Below are 21,545 nucleotides of genomic sequence, written 5' to 3'. Positions count from 1 at the left end.
TTATCCTCTGTTGGCTGTGTTCTGATTTGGTGTTTCATATTTTATGGAATGTTTTGCATCTTTTTTATAGCAGGAGGTGATAGCATCTGGCTGGAACTATATCTTCTTAAATAGTTACTGTTTCCTATCATGGACAGCTTATTTTTCCATAGCCTGCATGCTGACCTTTGATATCCTTCATTTTTTCATATCCTTTCCTTGCAGCCTTCTCCGAAGTACTGATGAAGAGGTGGCAAGCACAGTTAAAAAAGGATTAAAAAAGCTCATTCCAAAGCTGAAGCAGAATAAAAATGTAAAAGGAATAGAGGCATTACTGGAGAAACTGACTTCCTAGTGTAAATGAACCTAAAATAATTATTTACATCCATGCAGTCAAGTGAGATTTGGTAAGATTTTGTACCATGGCTGTTTTAAGAAGCAGTGTATGCATTTGTATATTAAATAATTTCTAAAACAACTTGTCATTGTATTCATTCTGTTGTGCACAATAGAAGATTGTTCTCAGAGATTGAAATATCAAGATTTAAGAGCTAATGGAAACTTCTGAACACGTAATCAGGACATTCAGTCTTTCCTGATAACTTGCACAAAAATGTTTTAAGTGTTGTTAAAATTTGCATGTATGGTGTCATGGCTACCATAGAAACACAAGCATCTGTTCTGGACATACTATTTGGGTAACTGTTTGTTTTAATCCCCTTCCCTCCTGGTTTCCTGAAAAAACCCAGGCCAACCAGGAGGACTGCTTAAGTCTCCTTCTTCCCCTTTGATGGAGGCTGTCCTCTGTAGGAACTAACAAGAATAGAATGTTTCTGACTTTTTTCAGAGAAAGTCTATCGCCGGCCAGGGGCTATGTGCAAGTCACAAACGGGACAGGACTGCTGTGGAACACGTCTCGAGCTGTTTATTTTTTAGCATCAGTCTCATTACATGGTTATGACAATGGGAAGGTGCCAGCAGCTCACATCCAGGCAACAGACCAAGAACTTAATGTTACAACTTACTTTATAAGCTTTTTGACCAGTCACACAAAGCAAAACCATATTGACAGTAGTTCTATCCAATCACTATAAATACACATACTTTTCGTTAAAACAATGCTTGCTTATTTTGAATACAATACTTGCTTGTAAGCCTCAAGATACAATGCACAGAGCTCCATTATTAAGCTTAGACCTTCTTAATATCTCACCAGATATACTTTTCTGCAACTTAGGGAGTTATTCTACCCAAGTGTTAATACACAGACCATTGTTCTATTTGTCCTTTCTTTCTACTTCTTGTATAATTTTTCTTCTGACAAATCTTATAGCTACTGCTTAGCTCTAATCACCATCCGTCTCTGATGCCTACCTTTTGCTACATGCCCAAAACGCTCTGATTTTAAGGAATCCCACAAAAGTCCTAAAGGAACCAGCTGACCCATCCAATGGTCCACATTTTGGTTTCACTCAAGTCTTCTAACCTACACGCTTTTAAGCCCTAATATACCCAAGGGTTTTGGAGCAGTTTTGTTTGGTTTCTTTTCTTTTTTTTTTTTTTTTTGATAACGGGGGAGGGGTGAATTCATTTTTCATTTCCACATGATAGCAAACTGGTATCCTATTGATTTTTCTTGTACCTTATTTTGATTTAGAAAAATTAAGCCAATATTTTATTTTCTTCATTTAGGAAAAAAATCCAAAACTTCCTTCATAAGGCATTCATAGAATACCCATCCTGCTGGAGCTCAGGGCCATGCGGATAGACTGATCCAAGCAGAGAACCAGATTGATTAGATCTCCAGCTGTAGGAGTCACTCTTTACTGTTGCTTAGCTTGACAAGATGTTACTCCATTAGTAATAGCAGACACTTAGGCATTGCTTTTCCTAAGATAACAGCTTTCTCAAAGTGAAGTACAATACAACTAGCAGTGGTTGGTTGCCAGTGGTTAAGTAAACTGTTTTAAGTTCCCATGTTTTACATACTTGAAATCAGTCTCCTAAACTACTGCATTTACTGACAGAGGTCATCATGGTCCACCACTAGTCCTGCATTCCATTGGGAACTGCAGTGCTCAGCACACATCACAACCAGATTACCCAGTGTTTAACTCAGGCTTGAATGCATAGCATGAGGCAGAATAGTCTGGTTCTCTAGGGGGCACCTGTATGGCCCTGACATTAAAGCACAGAATCAAACAGATTCATGTAAGCACACATTCTCACATGGCTGTTTGCAATTCAGTTTATCAGCACCTTCTCTAGCTATGACTTAATTTCATTGCTCCCATATGTCTGTGCCAGGTTCTAAACATTAGATTATTGCCCTCAGTAACCTGAAAATTAAGAAGGGAATTTTTTTGCCCTCCCTGTTTTGCTGTACCAATAACTGGAGCTACAAAGTTGATCGAGAAATTGAAGCATCTCTCCAGTGGGAAAAGGCTAGGGAAACTGGGCCTGCTCACCCTTGGAATAACTTGAGTAAGGACCTCATCAATACCTATAAGTGTCCAAAGGGAGAGTGCCAGGAGCATGGATACAGGCTCCCCTTGGTGCTGAGCAATAGGACAAGAGAGAAAGGGCAGAAACTGATACATCGAACTTCCACCAGAACACCTTAAGGAAGAGGGTTTTTGTCCAGTGGAACAGGTTGCTCAGAGAGGTGGTGGAGTCTCCTTTCACTGGGGATATGCCAAAACTCTCTGGACACAATTCTGTGCTATGTACTGTAGGATGACATTGCTTGAGCTGGAAGGTTGGACCAAATGACCAACTGTGGTGCCTTCTGAACTGATTCCTTCTGGGATTCTTTACTTCTGCAGTTATTCATAAAAATCTGTTGCATATTTTGTTCAGGTTGGATTTTTTGGGAATAACTTAGACTTCCTAATAACAGTTCACTACCGTTTAGATTCACTACCTGTTGCTAATTAAAACAATCTGGTTTATTGTCACAAAAGAAAATTCTGTTACACTAGTGAGCTGCAATCTTCATTAACTAAGAGGATGTGTTTACAAGCAGGAACACTTAATACCATTGCCAAGCAGGTCTAATTGGGATTAACCTTTAAGTATTTACACCTACTCAAAAACTTAGGTGGGATTAGAGGGGAGCACAGTCAGCAAAGTACTAGTAAATCAACAGATGCAAATAAACAAAAAGGGTTAGAAACCATTTTCATAACTATAACATTATGTACTGCCCAAAGTAGCCTGAGTAAACTACAAATTACAACTGGGTTTATGATTTATTTCTTTTTATGAATTCACCTATTTGAGTATCTTAGAATTTTTTGTGAACCAACAAATACTGCCCCCAGGGAGAAGCAAGAGATTATTTATAAAGATGAAACAGTGCATTTCACTGCTTTAAACTATTCAGACTTAAACATACACATCTAGAAAATGTACTTAATTCCAGCATCTGATTGGCAATGGTGTTAAGTGTTCCTGCTTGTAAACATGTCCTCTCAGTTATTGAAGACTGGAGCTCATTAGTTTCTGTAACAGGATTTTCTTTTGTGACAGTAAACCAGATCGGTTTAATTAGCAGCAGATAATTAATTTAAACTGTAGTGAATTGTTTCTAAAAAAGTTGCAGTTACTGCCAAAAACCCAACCTGAATGAAATATACAACAGATTTGTGATTGAATAATTAATGGTACAATAAAACAGGGAGAGGAAAAAATCTGGTACAACCCTTCTCAAGTTTTTTGGTTATTAAGGGGAACTAATACTTAGAATCTGGCACAGACATTTTCCAATCAAGAGGATTTCAGAGTCCAATGAAAATAAGTCATAGCTAGAGAAGATGCTAATAAACAGAACAGCAAAAAGCTGTGTAAGAATGTGTGCTTACATTAATCTGATCTGATGCTTTGATTGTGTACTGTAATTACAGATGCTTTAGCTGGATATGTAGCAGGCAGTGTATTTGCATTTTTGAGTCTGTATTATGTAATTTATTTTAAGTTACGTGCAGTAATTTGCAGTGACTAGCTACTAGTTTTCCTTACCACAAGCTGATAAATGCCTCTCTTCATTAAGTAGGCATCAGTAAAGGTTATGCTATAGTTGTCACTGTTTTCCTACCACATAAATTTTACTGTTAAGGCGTGTCTTTAATGTTAATTGAAAACAATTCTAGCATAGCCTAAATGGAAGGAGGTAAAAAGCAGGATATGTGGAGTATGAAATATTTTTTCAATGGTTTAAGCTACATCAAGGAGTGGCCTGTTTTTTCCCAGTAAGGAAACTGGTTGGATGCAGTGCTATATCTGTCCCATTCTGCCATGGGTGTCTGTGGCTGCGTGGAGGCAGAGAAGTAAATTTTTGAAAGTTTCTGAAATAATAGTGTTTTTTGCTTGATTCGAGTTTTTTTTTTTTTTAATGTATGCTTTTTGTTTTGTTTGATACATACTTTTTTGCCTTCTTTACGTTATCCAAAGTGCTCAAATTATTGTCAGCATCTTAATATATAGCCTGTAGAAGGTTTTTTATTGCCAAGAAAACCATGGAAGTGCACAGGCTGCAAGTAATTTTTTTTTGTCTTCTACTTGCTCAGAAAGGCTGTGCCAGCAATTATGGGGCATTTGCTTTAAAGCCATTTTCCCGAGGTGAAATGCCTGTCCCTTGTCACCAGCCTACACGTCTCACCTTACTTAGCAGATGCTGGAGGGTAAACCACCATTTTGAGTGCTAGGGCAGCAGAGGTGCTAATGATTGTTTTATCTTCTGTTCTTAGAAGACAGAAGACCCATTTCCTTGATATTGATATATATTACTGTGTAGCAGTGTATTTTCCATTACCTTGGAAATAGGCACGTGCAGATGGGTGCAGTTGAACCTTAGTAGCTCTTGGTTTAAGGTACAGAAGAATCAACCTTGCCCTCTGCTGCTGACAGCAGGATTTACTGAGAGTGTGCAATGTTTTTCTTTCCCACTGACTCCACCAACTTACTTTTCTTCAAAAGCAAAAAAAAAAAAAAAAACCAACCAAACAAACAAAAAAAAATACACAATGACTTTGAGTTTGTTTCTGAGTGCAGAACTGAGGGAAGAAGTGGGATCAGCAGAAAATGCAGTGGTTGACTTAGCAGGAAATAAAGGAGGAATGTCTGGGGACAGTATGCACATTGCAGACAGACTGTGACCCATAACTGAGACTCGCTTTCCTAGTGCTGTCCATCTTCTGTCTAGTTGGATTCTAGACTGTCACAATGGAAACAAGGCCATGCCCACATATGCACACCACTTGGTACTTACCGAGTTCCACTATGTGCTCTCTTTATTCCTGTGTTATCTAAAAAAATTAAATTGTAATAATCTGATATTAAAAGTGGGACCTTTTTAATTTCTTATATCTTTAAGACGGATTCATGCAAGAGTTCATTGCATTAATCAAGACATATTTCCTTCTGGTTTCTTGGAAGAAATCTTACTGCCCATTTAACATGTGGTATTATCAGGTTCAAGATCATTGTCAAAACCATCCGTTTTGCCCGTGTGTATCACGTTGCTGCTGTGTGAAAACACCAGAGCTCATTTACCCTTAACCATATTATTCTTCTATCAGTTTCCTCATTTTCTGCATAGGGTTTAAAACTCTTGCATTTAGTTGCTCCCTTACATTCACTATTATGTAATTGCACTTTTTTTTCTCTTTTAGTAAGTTTTTTGTTGTTTAAAGACCATTGTATGGTTTCGTGGGTCTTGTTTTAAGACCTGTACTTTTAAGATGTGAAATCTTTTAAAATAGTAAATAACTTGTATTAACCATCTAATAAAAGAGGAATAGATAATCCTGGAAATAATTGCTGTTTAAGAAACACTAATCTATTATAGATTTTCTCTCTGCAACTCTAAATTTCAGCTGTTCAAGTTTTACTTAACATGATTATTTTCCTGTAAATGTATACAGAAGGTATAACCCATTTTACTGTAAAGGCGTTAAAGGAGCCAGTAGGATGTTACATACACACTGTTCTGCGTGGAGGGATTGAGGGAAGGGAAAGTCACTGATGGCTGGAAAATTGGGAAATATGTGAGATAAACTCAGTTATCAGCAGTAATTGCTTGCATATGCCCAACTAAACATCATATACCTTTGTGATTTTCTTCTTGCAGTAGTCATATTAAAGTTTTGTCAAGGGCCATACTGGCTGAAGTTGACACTCTTGACCCATCTTGTAATCTGCTTTCATGGAAGATGATTTTAATTGCTGGATTCATACATCTTTTGGTCAGAATGTATCTTAAAAGTACACTTATGCTTTACACAGTGCAAAAATCCTACTGATTCTCTGATTTCCACTGTCCTCCCCACAGCTGGTTCTGCCTGCCATTCAGGTATCTTGTCAGTCTGTGCTCTAACTAGAGTGTGCCTATGTGGATTACATCTTTTATTAGAATTTAAAACCAAAAATAAAATGCATAGAGTAGGGAGCCTACAGGACCTCTGGGTATACAGGCATAGACAAGCAGGTGCTACAAACATGGAATTAAGAAGTCATCAAAAAGTTTTATCCCTTTGCAAAGCAGATGCAAATAAGATACTTGTCTGGGAAAAAAGAATATTGCTCCAAAACATACAACCATCACCACCATCATCAAAAAAAGAAACAACAAAAAGAAAAAACAAAACAAAACAAAACAAGACAGCATTTGTTATTTTAATGATAGACTAAATTATAAGCATCTCTGAGAAAGCATTTTCTGGGGAAAAGGATAGTAAATTAGTATGAGAATTGGTTCAGTCTGTGGTGGTTGTTAAAGCTTCTGCTCCCAAGCTGTTGATATGAAGAACATGCTGCTGCAACACTTGCCATGAAGTCATCTTCACAGCACGGTGATAGCACCAGTTTTCAAATCAGTTGTTCTTACAGTTGAAATGCTTTCAGAGGCTGTTTTGCAAATTGATAACACCCATTTTCCAATGCAGGCATTCTCAATTTTTATGTTTTTTTCCCACTGTTTATCTAAACAGGTAAAAATACTTGGATTTAGACCCTCTTATAAATTCTGTATCGTTTGATAGTGGACACTGAAAAAAATCAACAGTACAAATTAAAGATGTTTGAAATATGTCTGAATTACTTCTCTTCAACCGAATTAAAAATTGTTGAAGTTTTACATTACTGTAAACACTCCACCCTTGGTGACAGGACTTCAGGCTTTTGGTAGACTGCAGGAAGATGCAGCACAGCTGGCTAACATGGCAGGTAGCAGGCACCAGGTATTGCTAAGGAAAAGGGGAATCTGGCAGCCTGAAACCTCTAAGCGGCAGCAGTGAACAATGTTCCGTGCCAGGAGCGGTTCTTCCCACAAGGAGACCCACCCAGCTACTTTGTCCTGCCCTGAAGAGGTCTCTCAGCACAGCGGAAGGTGTTGTTGCAACGTGCCTGTAATTTCCTGAATTTTCCCGAACATACAGGTTTTGGGGCATTTTGCTTATTTTTTGTATTGTCATCGTTGTCCCTGTCCTCCCCCACTGGCCCCTGACAAAATTGGTGAGGGAAAAAGTGAACATGGTGGTTTGAAGATCAGTTACTAAGTGGTGGCAAAAGACTGGCTTTAAAATATGGTACTTACTTATCTGGTTATTAATGATGTCAAATTATTTTGCTTATAAATCAAGCAAATCCACTTCAGGAGTTTGAATGACAGTACAGAGTAATTTTTTAGACTAGAACTCTACTCTGACAGGTTTATTGAAAAAGAATTATAATCTCTATCTCAAGACTTGTAGAAAGCTTTAATTTTTCTCAGCATATTTCCATTAAATTAAGTACATAAAAAACTACTACCTCTGACCTTTCCCCACTTTAGTCCTAGATAAAGGACTGGATTACAGTCAAAAGGCATGTGATGTTTATACTACCAAATAAAGAAGTTAATAAAAGTTTTGTAATAGTAGATAAACATATTTTTGCATGACATAAAACCAGAATGGTCTAAACAGTTGAAGTTTTTTTTTTTTTTTAAGCAAGTTGATGGCTTTCATCTCTTAGTCTTATTGATAGTAATTATATTTCATCAAAAACCTTGAAGTATTCCTAGGTGATATTTTAAAAATTTCACTTAGTTTGCTTACAATATTTAAAGACAGAATATTGCTATTTGCCTTAAAAATCTAGCAATAGTACCAGATGCCAGTTTATCAGTTGTGTACTGTAGATACCCCATTAAATGCTATCTTTCTGAGTGAGAAAAACAAGCAGCTCCTGAACTGCACTGAAAAAGTGATGTTCTTAAAAGACAGGATTTGTGCAGGAGCATATTCTAACTGGAATTCTTTCCACTATCTCATGTAGGGACAGACTGCATTTCTACTACCCCCACCCATATTTAAAAAAAAATTCTCCTTTCTTTTTCATTTTTTTTCCCCTTTTTACTTTTCTGTTCTTTTTCATCCCCCTTTCCCCCCAATAATCCCCAGGACTGAATTAAGTAGAAGAAACAATGCTTGGTTCTCCTAAAATGAAGCCAGGCCATCCAGATAAACTGTCTGTTTCTTTGTTTTACAGAGACAACATGTTTGCCAAGTCTGTAGTGGAACATAATAATAGAATATATTTTCCTTCTCCCTCTAGGTCTCATTAATATCTGCAATTAGTTAAAATAGAAGACTCTAGCATGACCATATTTAGAGAGATTTCTAATTTCTCAGAAGCTTAGAATTCTCCACCCTGTTTACCCAAAACCTTAGTAATGCCAAATTAGCATCTCATAAAACAAGACTGTCTACTTTATCTTTAGTAGGATTGCCCATCTTGTTGTGTTTAAGCATGTTTTCTCTTGATGTGTAATTTCAAAACCTTTTGATTGCCAAACCCTATGGAATGCAAGTAACCACGACAATCATGACTCTCCTGTATTGTTTTTGGATGTCATCATGTCTACCAGTTGACTGTTTTGTTTGGATAATTTAGGGACAGTGATGCCACTGAAAGTCTTTGTGGATGTGCACAGTAAATTAACTGAGTCTTCTTTCAAAGCCAGCTTCTACAGGCCTTCTGCAGATTTTCAAAAGTCTGTTCTGTGGGAATATGAACTTGTTTCTTCCTCTGAGCTGGCTGGAGTTCCCTTTGGAGAGGGAGAGAATTTGTGGAAGGATCTTGCTAGTTCCAGTCTGCACGGGTAGTGTAATAAGTGGCGACGCTGATAGGGCCCTGAGCAATCCAGGCACTATCTGACTCCTATAATGGTACCTCAGATTTAGGCATAATCTTTCCTATTGAAATGCACAGACTTATGCTTGTCACTCCTAAAATAAGAATAGTTAAGCCAAAGGCAGAAAACTGCATAAAATAATCCAGAGAAGAAAAAGACAAATCTTTAGGGGAAAAAACCTACCAAGCACTAACTTCTAATTTTCTGCAAAGTGCTTTATTCCACTCAGCTCCAGTTTACCTCCTCAGTGCAGCAGACCAGAGGTGACAGGTATTGCAAAACAAAATGCAGCAATTTGTGTAGCCTTATGCTGACTGTTTCACTGCCAGAGGTGTGTCCTCTGGACTGCACACTTCTAATATGTACTTTGTGCCAGCTCTACTACTGGTGAGAGCTCTTGGAGCTGAGCTTGATCATAAGCCAAGTGAGAATCTATCCCCCCTCCCCTGAAGAGTTACATTTGTGTGCTGAGTCAGTGCACAGAGTAGTCAAGTGGTACCAAAGCTGCCCTCTGTGAGATGGTGGGGCTGGATGAGGGATGAGGGGACAAAGAGCATTGAGAAAAAAGAGAGTGGAGCAGCTGCTGGGTAAGCTGAGCTGCCCAAAGTGTGATGGCCTTGGTGCTCAGGGCACCCAAATGGGACCCGGTGGTACTGGGCACAATGTCTTGTGCTTCTGAAGGGATAGAAATCACTCTCTGTGTCTGGCAGTGTTTTTGGCCCATAGCCATTAGGCTGTGAGGAACTCTAAGTAAGTTTTGCCTTCATGTGTCTGTAGTGTGTGGAGACTCTGGATTCCTTCCAAATTTTAGCCCTCAACTAAAGATTGCTGGGGCCAGAGGAGGCTGGGGGTTTGGGAAGACTTTGCTGCTTGGTCAGGGTACTGTCATTACTCTTTATTGAAGCAGGGCCTGTGACACACTCCTTTCCACCCAGCTAAGTGCTGGAAACACCAAGCTGTATGGTCTTCCTTTTACTGTCACCATGTGGGCTATTATTTACCTGGTGCAAAGTGGAACAGATTCAACTAGAGGGGTGCAAGAGACTTTCTTCAAGCTGCATTTGAAGAGATAGAGTAAGACTGATTTGTGCATTGAAATCCTATTGAACAGATAAAGCATTTGCCAGAAACATTCAATTCTGACTCTGATTAAGAGGCAAGACTCCTTTCTCTTCTGCTTGAGTTTGGTGTGGAAAATCTATTTCACTACATGTCTTCAAAAATGTCTAGTTGAATAGGTTCTGCTGGTGAGGCAAATGGGATGGAAAATGAGACTAGTGATCTTTGTCAGGTCTGAGGCTGTGACAAACTCCAGTCTCAGCAGAGTTAGTCCTCAGGCCCTGGATTTTTGTAGGTGGCAAGAAGCTGCTGGGCCTGCCATGCAAGGCTGAGCATCTGCATCCCATCTGCATGGTCATGCAAGTAGGAATTCTTTCAGCAAAGGAATTGATTTACAGTGTCCTATATTTTGGGAAATTCAGTGATCACCAGATTTTACATTCTTTCAATGGGTCTAAATAAATTTGCATGTTGAAAATAAAGCATAGTTGTGGTTTTGCATGCTTGTAACTTTATCACCTCACTGAACTGCAGTAAGAGGTTTCTTGTGGTCCCTGGAAGATTCTTGTCCTGTTGTTGCTGTGCAGAAGGGCTATGCAAATTCTCTAGAGCCAAAGCAAAGCTGCTATTCTTCTCAGTGAGTGCCAGGATTGTGCCTGCTGCATTGTGTGCAGTCCAGAAAAGCAAACATCTATCACATTGAACTCCCAGGGCACAGCTGTGCCTTAAAGACATGGTTTAGCTTTTAACAGAGCTGATCAGCACACAGTGTTCTGACTGTCATTCCTAAAGAACAAAATGACAGATGGGCTTATGATAGCTTCATCTGGAGGTAGAGAATGAGAAGAGCAAGTTGGTTACTAATTACCTTCCCACCACTGAAAGGAGAAATGTCTCCATGCTTGACACAACTCGCATGGATGTGTCAAAATTAATGAACATTTTCACCCTCATCTGTCCCAGAGTGAGCTTCACACCATTGTGTCCCATGTGGCCCTGAGATCTTAATGCTGCCATTTGTATTCATCAGGGCAGCACAGACAAAACATGAGAGTTCAAGAGTTTTGAAATGCATCTCTGTCATTAAGGTGCTTTGCAGCAGGAGTGCTGCTGACTAGCAGCCATGGCTCATATCAGTGCACTGTTACTGTTCATCCTTTTCATTACACCTTTTTTCTTTCAGGTCTTTGCATCTGATTATCAATAAAATAATTTTTCTTTCATATCTGTTATTCAGATTACTGTTTCTAAATTGGTATGACTGCTCTTATGTAAAAAAATATTCCTGATAGTCTCTGAAGTAATACATAGAACTGCAATTCCATTTAGTTATTGTTGGTTTTATTTGTTATTTAAGTTTTGGGATGAGTTTAGACACATGAGAAATCCCATCCAGCTGTGCAAGAAGACACAGTAATCTTAGGAAATAATGTACTCCTGTGCATGGGCTAAGGCGTCAGGATTGTATCCCTAATGGCTGTATGTACCAGACAAGTTATCTTGATTTTAAGTCATATTTAAAATTGGTTACAGTGAAGTGCTGATAAGATCCTTTGTATGAATAGTCTTTAAGTGTTGCTATATATATTTCCTTTGATTATGTTTTAACTAATGCTTTAATACTTATGTTCATTGACAGATCTATTATTCTAACAATCGAATAAGTAGGTACATTAAATTCTGCGAAGTAAATTATCGCTTAGTCCTATACCTAAAAAGGATTTGGTTTGGAAATATTTTCAGATTTGATCAATGAGATTTATCAATTCAGACTCCAGAATTCTTCACTAGTTCTTGTCATACAGAAAGATGATTATAGAGGTGGGGCAGTGGGAAATGCTAAAAGCAGTGCATTGCTTGACTATACATGAAAATAGGAGGGCTCATTTGCAGGGCTGCATCTGAAAAATAAAATTAGAACAATGAAGCATAGCTATCTGGCAATGGAAACAGAGGTTGACATTTTAGGGAGTATAGCTGCTGGTAATATTTAGGTAAGTGCTCTAGGCCATTTTCCTCTAATTGAAAGCTGATGTAAAACCAATTTAAGTGATGCAGTCAGTATATTGAGTATTCTGTTAGTTTAATTTTTGACACTGCCTTGACAGAGGTAAGGTGGCTGATCCTTAATGACAATTTGTTTCCTGTTTGTACAATTATGGTGGGTATTTATCGTCAATCTAATCAGTAGCAGAGGGTTAGATCTTCATGTGGGACTTATTCAGAGTGTTTAATCTAAAGGAGTTAATTTCAGAGAGTTGATAAGCACTCAAGTGCTGCTCACAGGCTCACAGAGTTGAAAAAAATCTGTTTTATGCTGAGCCTTTTTAGTTTTGAAAACAACCCCCTTCAAAACAGATTTCACCATCTACTTTTGTTACTTTTTGGCCCTTTTCATTTATCTTTTGGCTGATTTGTTTTTCCTCTTTCTCCTCCAGCTTCTTGGTGGCCTCCCAGTATCCAAAGCACAAACTATCATTGCTGTGACAAAGGGTGGGATGCAACTTCTCCACAGCACTCAGATATTTTCCTCACGGCTCTCCGTGTGAAGTCAACCTTTCCTCTTTCTTTCTTGAGAGCTGTGTACTCGTAGGCCTTCAGCTTGCTGTAATAGTCTGAGAATTTGTTGTAGAGGATGGAGATGGGCATGCCATTCAGGATTATTCCAAAAGCAATGCAGAGAAAAGCAAACAGGCGTCCAAGGTGAGTTTCTGGACACATATCTCCATATCCCACTGTAGAGATGCTGACCTACAGGCAAACCAACACGCAGTTTATTAGCTGAGAAGAAATACATAGACAGATATGTTCACTGATCAGGGACAATGTTACAGTTAGCTCTTTTTTAATTTGCATTGTAAGTCTAAAATAGTCTGCTGTGGTTTGTTTGTGGGGTTTTTTTGTTTCTGTTTGGGTTTTTGATTTTTTTTTTTTTGTGTGTGTGTCTACTAGCTTTCTTATGCAGAATATCCCTAATTTAAAAAAACCAAACCCTCTCGTGAAGCAAAGAAAGACAACGGTTTGACACCATTCAGTAGGATTTTTAGATTTTTGCCTTGCAGAGGGAATTTCGAGACAATTTCCACACTAGAGTGTCCAGAGGGTGAGTTTGCTTGGCTGTACAGAGAGGATAGATGTGGCTCCCTTACTATGCAAATCCACTGATAGCTGCAAACCTGCTCCCTCATCATGTCACTTGGAACAGATGTCCTGTTTCTAAATCCACTGTGCTGATAAAACCCAGTATTTGGGACTTATTCTGTGGGTTGTATTTTGAGTTTTACCTTTGTTTTTATAGATATTTTAGGAACTAGTGAAAAACACACAAAAACCTTCAATTAATTATGAAATAAATTTTCCTATTTGCATTATAGGAAGAAATTACCCAGAACTTCAAAGTTTCTATATAAAATCTCCTTTAATGGTTACATACCCACAAGGCACTGTAGCCTGGAAGGTTTTGCTTGCAGTGTATGGTTGCAACATGTATAGTTATAGTGTTAAATAAGTACACAGGTAGGTAATTTTTGCTGAATTTCCCTTTGAAGAAGGATTTAGGGGTTGCTGAAAATGTTTCAGCTTTGGTTGTTGGATTTGTTTTGGGGCTTTTTTTAAAGAGTGATGGTGTTCAGTGTACTTATTTTACATGATTCTGAACACTTTGCCAGCTCACTGTGTACATACCTTTACATTTTTCTTCTCAGCCAATATAATTTTCTCTTTCTAGCCTATGGATATATGAGAGAACTCTTTTATGGGTCCAGTGCTACACCAAGTACTGAAATACTTCCATTGTAAAATTCAGATCAAAAATTAATGAATGTTTGATTATGGAGATGCTACATTTGAAAAATGTCAAACAGTCAACCTGAGATAACTCCTAATTTATTTAGTGTCACTGAACATATTTTGATGTTTAATATTTTTTATACTGAGTAAATAGAACTTACTTTTTTTCCCTCACAGGTAAAACATGCATGTTGCTGTCACTTTCTAGTCTGTGCAAGGGATCTTTTTCAGCCAGTGAATTTTAATTATTTTTTTTCACAGTCTTAACGCACTGTGTATCTCTACTAAACAGTAACCTAAAATTCTGACAAAAATAAGCCACAGACAGTAGGACTTTCATTGTAATCCCCTTGTGGCTTTAACACTGAAATAAGTCTTCAGAAGGTCACTGTGTAGTTTGTCATCTATTAAAATGGTAAATAGAATGGTATTTTAAATGAAGAAAACATTAGAGTACATGAGACAGCCTGGTGAGCACATTTTTAGGATGCACCTGGTGCTTCCTGTGGAATAAAAAGGATTAGTGTTTTGGTTTAATGGAAATTAAGTCACTGGATTTGAATGATAATACAGGATAAATATCTCCAAAAATAAATACTGAGATGAAGGCAAGATGTTTATCTCCACTAGCCAGGACAAAAACATTATCCTGTGATAAGGTTCTGTACCACTGGCATAGACTTACACATTGCCTGTAACAGTTCAGGAGGGATGCTTCTTCTCCTGCGTGTGTGAGCTGGTGAATGCTGTTGGCTTTTTATAAAATTGGAATTATCTAAATATTTTAATTTACAGTCCTAAAGAATGAATAACTTTAAAAAGTGTTTTATGCTTTGGAATTGCAATGTGCATGATACAGCTCCTGTTTTGAAGGTATTTGCTCAGCTAAACAGATCTTTTTCACCTAGCCATATAAGTTTATTAAGAATATCTAAATGATTATGGTATCACCAGTTTGCAAAAATGAGCCACATCAATTTTGCATATAACCTGCATGTTCAGAAGACAAAATATTTTAGCAATGTATGAATCACCAGTGTTTTCATAGCGTTATATATCACCTACAGATGATCTATGAAGGTCACATTACAGGACTCTTTCCTTTACCCACTGATTTTTCCATGGCCCAGTTTAAAGCAGTATTTAGCACAGTAACACGCGCGTGTGCATATACAATTGTGTGCATCTATGCTTGTCTACAAGGCTTTTTTTCTGCCACATGCTGAATCACTGCAAATGTGTGGTAAACCACCACGTCATTGTCCATGGCAGAACCGGAAGTGCAGACCTTGGGCTCCAGGACGGCTGACCAGGAGAAGTGACCTTGAATGGTTTGGGATTACTGTTTGGTGGGCCTCATATGCATCTTGGGGCATTCTGTATCTTTGCTGATCAACCAGCATGAGATGTTTTAACTCCTATCCAGTCTATTTGCATGGGTGTCTTTCTCCAGGGAAATGACTGGGACAGAGCTTGACCCATAGCCATGCCCAGGGATCAGAAGTGCTCCTGGGGCCCCCCACAAAAATAGACTATGCAGGCCAGCATCAGCTGCTGCAAAACAAAATGTATGGGACAATAGTCTAGGGCGAGCCTTAGGGTTATGGATAGCCAAGATGTGGGTCCTGTGCCTTCCCTTGGCATCAACAATGTCTAGCTATCCCTTGATTTAATTCAGGATTCTATAAATTCACACATCTTCTGCATTACAGCAGAACACAATCTCTTGGTCCTAATGGATTTTTAAGAGCCAGAGTTCTGGGACAGCTTTCACTTTTAAAGTGCGAGTGATCTGACTATAGTTAATAAACTATGTCTCGTCATTTTGCAATTTTATGGGTCGCAAAAGACCTACATACAGAATAAGAACAAAAATCCTGTTTACTACAGAGTTGAATGCATGCATTTTTGTCCCTATTGCTTTAGCAATGCTGACAATGATACTAAACTGGGAAACGCTTTTTTTTCCCTGTGTCTTTGCCCACCTTTTCTTTAAAAGTGAAAATACTATCTGCATATGGGAATTTTGAGACTGCCTGCCTGATTAAGCCTTGATTTAAGCTTACAGAGAGGCGAATGAGTGTGTGTGTGTGTGTGTGTGTGTGTGTGTGTGTGTGTGTGTGCGTGCTTATGTCCTGTAAGCTCAGAATTCAGAGCAGATGTTCACTGATCCGAGACTGTTGTTTTCAAGACTGTCAGCAACTCCAGCTGGGAGGAGAGGGGAAGGGGAGGGGAAGGAAGGGAAGGTCTCTGGCTACCCAGCAAGGTAAGATGTGTTTACTTACGGCGGCCCACCACCAAGCATGGGGAATGCTGGTGAAGTTGGTACTGGAGACATCGTGCTCCACTGTGTAGACCATGGCAGAGAAGGCAAAGATGCCCATAGCAATGAAGAGCAAAAGGCAGCCCACCTGCTGGTAGCACTGGCGCAAGGTAAAGCCAAAGGCACGCAGCCCTGTGGAGTGGCGGGCCAGCTTGAGGATGCGGAAGATGCGCATGAGGCGCATGATGCGAAGCACTTGTCCTACCTTGCTCACCCGTCCCACCTTCTCGATATCGTGCTCATGTTGGGAACCCCGACCCCGGGGCTGGTCATCGTCAGTAAAGCATTCAAGCAGCAGCTGCAGGTAGAGGGGCAGGATGGCAATGAGGTCTACTGCATTGAGGGCACTGCTGGCAAAGCGGCGCAGGTCTGGGGTAGAGACCAAGCGCAGCAGGTATTCCAATGTGAAGAATGCAATGCACAAGGTCTCAACATGCTCCAAGACAGGCCGGCTATCCCCACTCTTCCAGTCTACCTGCTGCATCTCCTCTACTGTGTTGAGTGCCAGGGCCACCACGGAGATCAGCACGAAGAAGCTGGAGGCCACTGCCATCACTTTGGCAGTGACAGAGGAGAAGGGCTTCTCCATGAGGTTCCAGAGGCGCCAGCGCTGAGGGCCGTAGTAGCGCATATGGTGGAAGAGCTGCTCGTTCTCCTCAGCCTCTGCCTGGGAGCGCAGCTCCCGCTGGACCTTCAGCTGCTCACTCAGCTCGTCTCGGCGCTCCTCGAAGCAGATGCGGCAGCAGCGGGGTGTGTATTTGAGACGCACACCCCAGTAGCTCAGCTCCTCCAGGAAGCTACGGGGGCACAGCTCGTCCCTCACCCGCAGCACCCCCGAGGCATAGAAATTGTACACCAGCTGGAAGACAGCTGGGTCGCGGTCGAAGAAATACTCATCTACATGGGCAGCGTAGTCATCGCACAAGCCCAGCTGGCAGCGACGGTCAGTGGAGGTAGCCAGGCGGCCCAGGCGGGTCTTGGGGTAGATGGCCACTGCCTGGTAGGTGAGGCGATAACTTTGGCCACCAACATTGATGTTCAGTATGGATGGAGCAGATGATGTGGCCGGGGATCTAGAGGAAAGAGCAGGGGAAAAAGGAATAAATGATGAGGCCTTGCTTTCTCCCTTAAATGCATCTTCATACGGCCATTTCTCTTGTTCTTTCTCTTCATCTTCCTCATCTTCATCATCTACATAATAGTTGTAATTCCCCTCAGGTCCTAGTTGCAGTAGGGGTTGGGTGTTCAAGGGAGTGGTGGCAGAGGAGCCACTCTGCTTGTCTACATGAACGACTTCCTTTTCCTTCCCCTTGCTGGGCTGCAGGAGGATGTTTGGTGCTTCCATCTCTCTGCCTTTATGTTTTAGGAAAATAAACTCTTGCTGACTGTTAAACTGCAACATAATATTATTCCTTACTCTTCTCCCCTCTTTGCATTCACCCAAGCAAGTAGTTAACACCAGTCCTTTTCAACACTGCAAAAGCTGGCAACCTGGTTTCCTTCTCTCTTTATCTCAGAAGAATTATGCACAGCAGTGGTTCTGCATATTTCTCTCTGCCAGCCACCACTCCAGTTGTTGTGAAAGCTCTGTGTGGGATATAGACACATGAAGACTGCTGTTGGCCGTTTTAATCTTGCTGACAGCAAAGATCTGAGTGCTTAGAGGAGGGGATTTAAAGGCTATTATCCCGTTCAAGCCTCGTTTCCCTTAGGCTGTGACGTGAATGATTATGGATCCATAAATCTATGAAAAATCAGTAGGGGAGAAAATCTCCTAAAGTTTTATTGATAATAAAACCCACACATTTTCCTATTTCAAATACATGTAGATTAAAAGTAATCTGAAATAAAAATGTATGAGGGCAGAGAGAAAGACAGCAGTACAGATTTCTTTCATCCTCATAGCATGGCTTGGTTTTCTTTAATGAAAATAATGAATAATTGATATGCAGATAAAGGGCAGGAACTCACTGGTGTATCACTTAAAATGTTTTCAAAAGGTGAGCAAATAAAAGTAATTTCATTTATTCACAGTTAGAATACCTCCAATTGGTTAAGAGCTGAGGACTATTTCAGTCTGTACCTAAAGCTTTGAATGTACTCTGGGACTGCAGGTCTAATGTTCTGCTGGGCTCAGTGGAAGAAAAGGGCAGGGGTATGAAGGGGTTTCCAGCTTCAAGCTCATCATGAGCTGCTGAGAAACAGCATAAAGTCACTCTTGTTTCTCTTTCAGGTGGTGTTAGTATAGAATAAAGCTGCAGTGGGTAACCAGCAGGACAGGAGAGATGCTTTCCCTGTGTTTGGATGGAGGTTTTATCTTCAGCTCTGTTTGAGCTGGCATCAGCAATTCCTGTTACAATGAGCATCTCAAAAACCAGGATATTTCCCCTTGTCACTGGGAGCACTTCAGCAAAGCTGGAGCTCCTGTAAATCATGGGATGCACACAAGAAAGTGCAGGTTCCTTATGCATGCTCTTAGCACCTGACTCCTAAGCAGCAGCTCGTTATTCCATCTGCATCCAGCCTGGTGCAGGAAGGGACAAGGCATTGGAAACCTACTAGCTTTGGCAATATCCTTGGAGGTCTGGAAGGCCTCCCATCTGCAATTCAGTAGCCTGCCTTCCAATTCCAGCTCTCTTTCACATGGGGTTCTGGGACAGTGTGTCCCAGAGCACTGCTGCAGTGTTTTCACTTTGTTGTCCTCAAGCTTTTGCTCTTCTGCACTGGTCTCAGGCTCTTGCTCCTGTAGACCCCAATACTGTTGTTTTGGTAGTGTCCTGTGTGAAGCTATTGCATTTGCTATAAGAATGTCTCTTTCTTTTTTCCTGTTTCCTTACCTCCAATTGTAGCTTTTGTATTTATATTTTCTAGTTCTTGACAAAATGGAAGATGCCATAGCTGAGCATTTTGCAATACTTTTATTCTCAGTCTGTTTTCTAGTGAGTGGATCACACTAAACTGTTCAAGGTTTCTTTGAGGCCTGAATTATTTGTAATTCATATTTAACTCTGTTTGAAAGTGAATTTGTCTCCCCTGCCTATGTTCTTTCTTGATGCAAACAAGGCAAGGCCCCTATTAATAGGGATTGTCAGCACCTCTTTAGAGATACTAACCTGCTTTGCAGTTTGCCTTGAGCATTAAACCATGCCATGGTGAGTCTTTTGTGCAGCAACCTCAACTCAAATTAATGTCAAGTTTCAAGGCTGTTTCTTTCTCCTAAGCAAACTGATTCAGATATAAGAAAAATTCACAATACCATCATTTTACAAAAAAATCAAAAATCCTTGAAATTTTCTTCATTGAGATCCAGAGTAGACCATAACCATATTCCTCAAGACAGTCTCTGCTGTAGCATTTAAGTTTGCTTTTTGTCAGATCCCTGGTCTCACTTCTGAGAAGTATTCAGTAAGAGTTATTGCTCACTATTCAAGAGATCATTTTTTAAGCCATGATGCAGCAGCAGGACCTTCTACAAGGTGAACTTCATGACTGTCAGACACCCGCTCCTCATTCACATGGACTCAGATCTTGGACATCATTACTAAGAAAAGCAAGGAAGATCACTAGCTTTGGTCTGCTCAGACTAATCTCTTTGACCTAAATATTCTTGGGAACAGAACTCTGGGGCACCTGCTGCACTCTGCTCAAACTTGTCTCTAACTGATAAAATAGCTAAAATAAAATTATTTCATATATGTTCTTTATTTTTAGTTGGGAGTTGGTTCTGAGGTGCTAGCTTCTCAGTCTAGACACGTAAGAAAATGAAATGACTACAAATGACCCACTTTTCCCCCTTATCTGCCTTATTTAGTGCACTGCTTTTCTTCATAAACATCATTAGTAATAGTTGCTCGTCGTCTAGTATGGGTAAGAGTAGACTATGGGCTGCTTAAGGAACTAGTTAGTAAAGTCTCTAGGGAATCTTTTTTTTTTTTTAAGTTATTTGATTTATATGCTTGTCCCTTTTCAAGAGCTCTCCTTTAAGAGTGCAGGAGCAGCCAAACACCTGTTGAAAGTCAAGCCAATGGGGCAGAAGGTTGGCTAGGCTGAGCAGTGAACTTGGAGAAGAAAAGCATATGAACAGTGGAAACAAGGTGACATGGGAGAATGGCAGAGATGCTACTCATCTCTGTGGGGAGAAAATCTGTGTGACCAAAACCCAGATAGAATTCAAGCTGTGCAGGACAAACTGTGAAGGAAAGAAAAAGGGCTTTTTTGGGTTTTATGTGCTAACAGCAAAAAAAGGATCAGAGATAACTTTGGTCCATTGCTTGATGAGGTTCAAATAAAATTTCAGACACAGCAGAGAATGATGCCACCTTCACCATCTGTCTTCAAGACCAATGATGGGCTGGGATCCTCAGAACCCCTTGTTGGAGGACTGTCACTTGGGGAATGATAGACTCCCAGGCAGTCCTGAAATTGTATGAGACTTGCTGTTTCAGTTGACTGCACACATGTGTGTGGGGCCAGATAGGATTCTTTCCATGGAAGAACTGTCTGATGCACTTGGCAGGACCTCTCTCCATTATATTTAATTTGTCTTGTGAGTCTGGAGATGAGCCAGAGCAAACCTGGAAATTTTTCCTAGTTTTGAAGAAGGATAAAAAGAAAACTCTGAAAGTAATAGACCTGGCATTTGCACTGCAGCCTGTGGTAAAAATCATAGGGAAGGATTTCTGGGAGTTACTGAAAAACATTGTTTGAGAGACAATGCAGTCATCACAGCGAGAATGGGCTTACAAGGGAAAAGTCCTGTTTGACCAATTTAATTTTCTTTTTTTGTCAAAGCATCCTTAGGTGACCAAGAGAACCCAGTAGATGTGGACTGGTTTTATTTTAGCAGAGCTTTTGGTACTGTCTGCCATAGTACCCTGCTGGATAAACTGCCTGGCATACAGCAAGTTGAGTCCATAATACATTGTGTGAGCAACTGGCTAGTGGGTTGGGCTCAAAGAGTTTTGGTAAATGTTGTTACATCAGGCTGGCAGCCAGGAACCAGAGGTTCCTCAGGGCTCCATTTTACCAGTGCTCTGTAATGTTTTTATAAAAATCTGGATGCAGGGATCAAATGTACATTAAATAGGTGTGGTGATTTTATTAAACTAGGAAAAGTTGTGGACTCCCTTGAGGGTAGAGATGCTCTGCAGAGATATGTGGGTAGATTGTAAATTTGGGCAACTACCAACCATTAGAAACTAGACAAGGTCAGTTGTCAGA

At 40.1% G+C, this 21,545-nt stretch overlaps 2 protein-coding genes across 5 annotated transcripts in view; one reads left to right on the top strand and one right to left on the bottom strand.

Annotated features, from left to right (window-relative positions):
* The window catches only part of PUM3 (pumilio RNA binding family member 3), a 68,270-nt gene extending 55,480 nt beyond the window's left edge, over positions 1-12,790 (top strand). For 3 of the 4 annotated variants that reach the window (XM_072921777.1, XM_030258686.4, XM_002196000.6), the window contains exon 18: positions 205-457. In XM_072921777.1, the coding sequence (XP_072777878.1) occupies positions 205-334 (130 nt within the window). In that variant the 3' untranslated portion in view covers positions 335-457. Of the gene's footprint in view, positions 1-204; positions 458-12,651 lie in introns of those variants that run through there. The other variant, XM_072921776.1, reaches the window with a different exon arrangement.
* KCNV2 (potassium voltage-gated channel modifier subfamily V member 2) lies at positions 12,689-18,106 on the bottom strand. Its single transcript, XM_030258690.4, has 2 exons — positions 16,288-18,106; positions 12,689-12,964 (listed from the first exon to the last, which is right to left on the bottom strand). Exons 1-2 carry the CDS (start codon positions 17,725-17,727, stop codon positions 12,689-12,691), a joined length of 1,716 nt encoding a protein of 571 aa, XP_030114550.3. The 5' UTR covers positions 17,728-18,106.
* Positions 18,107-21,545: the final 3,439 nt, after the last annotated feature.

Source organism: Taeniopygia guttata, chromosome Z, assembly GCF_048771995.1.
Source record: "Taeniopygia guttata chromosome Z, bTaeGut7.mat, whole genome shotgun sequence".
Lineage (NCBI taxonomy): Eukaryota > Metazoa > Chordata > Aves > Passeriformes > Estrildidae > Taeniopygia > Taeniopygia guttata.
Note: the sequence above shows the minus strand (reverse complement) of the source record. Positions and strands in the feature narration are given on the sequence as shown.

Excerpts from the sequence above, each read along its gene's own strand:
- KCNV2 (XM_030258690.4), bottom strand. The coding sequence starts at position 17,727 with ATGTTGCAGTTTAACAGTCAGCAAGAGTTTATTTTCCTAAAACATAAA. Across the intron at positions 12,965-16,287 it reads ATGCTTGGTGGTGGGCCGCC|GTCAGCATCTCTACAGTGGG; the intron begins GTAAGTAAACAC and ends GTTTGCCTGTAG.